Source organism: Aphanomyces astaci (genome assembly GCF_000520075.1).
Source record: "Aphanomyces astaci strain APO3 unplaced genomic scaffold supercont1.106, whole genome shotgun sequence".
In the NCBI taxonomy this organism is placed as follows: Eukaryota; Oomycota; class Saprolegniomycetes; order Saprolegniales; family Verrucalvaceae; genus Aphanomyces; species Aphanomyces astaci.
Window position 1 is genome coordinate 178,739 of NW_009798369.1, and position 701 is coordinate 179,439.

General features: G+C 46.8%; 1 protein-coding gene across 1 annotated transcript; it reads right to left on the reverse strand.

Moving 5' to 3' along the window:
• Window positions 1-145: 145 nt before the first annotated feature.
• Window positions 146-361, reverse strand: H257_17433 (hypothetical protein; the record flags this gene model as incomplete). The annotated part of the gene is made up of 1 exon (XM_009846233.1): window positions 146-361. The coding sequence occupies one exon, from the start codon at window positions 359-361 to the stop codon at window positions 146-148; it is 216 nt and encodes a 71-aa protein (XP_009844535.1).
• Window positions 362-701: the final 340 nt, after the last annotated feature.

Here is a 701-nt window from a genome sequence, read left to right on the forward strand (position 1 = left end):
AAGCCTGGTCCTTGCTCAAAATGGATTGAACTTTAAACTTCAAGGACACCGGGTTTGGACATATATGCTGCGTTGTGTACCTACTTTGTATCGTAACAAAAATTGAGGGACGCATCTGAAAAAAAACATTATCCGAATTTTCTTGTTACGCAAATTGGAATTGCTCTCGTGCGGCAATTTGCGCTTCTGGCCCTCCCTGCCCCTCAAACACCTCGCTTTCAAGGATCGCATCAATGGCGTTGATTCGACGGCGCAGCTCGTTGATTTCAAATTGGTGATTGGCGAGGCTTCGGTTATGCTGCATGATGGCGTAACCAGGGGTTGCAGTGTTCTTAGCGTACTGGATCCATTTTTGGCGCATTGCGTCGAAGCTGGTTGAAGGTCGCGAACGTTTCATCCATTTGGACATGTCGCATACATAGGCACGCACGTCACTGTCGTTGGGGCCACATTGCATCGGCACGTAGCTGATCTTATACTTTTTTTTCTACTATGACGCAGACTACTATACATTCTGTAGTCGGCTGGGAGAGCTCCAAGAATACGCCGCCACCCGATCCAAAACTGCCAAAATTCACGAGTACTTTCTCCCATTGTCGAGAGTTTTGAAATAAAATCTTTCGCAAGGGTCGCATGGGCAGGATCGATTCGAGACATGGAGTGCCAAATACAAAATAACAAAAGGGATAAGCCTGGTCCTT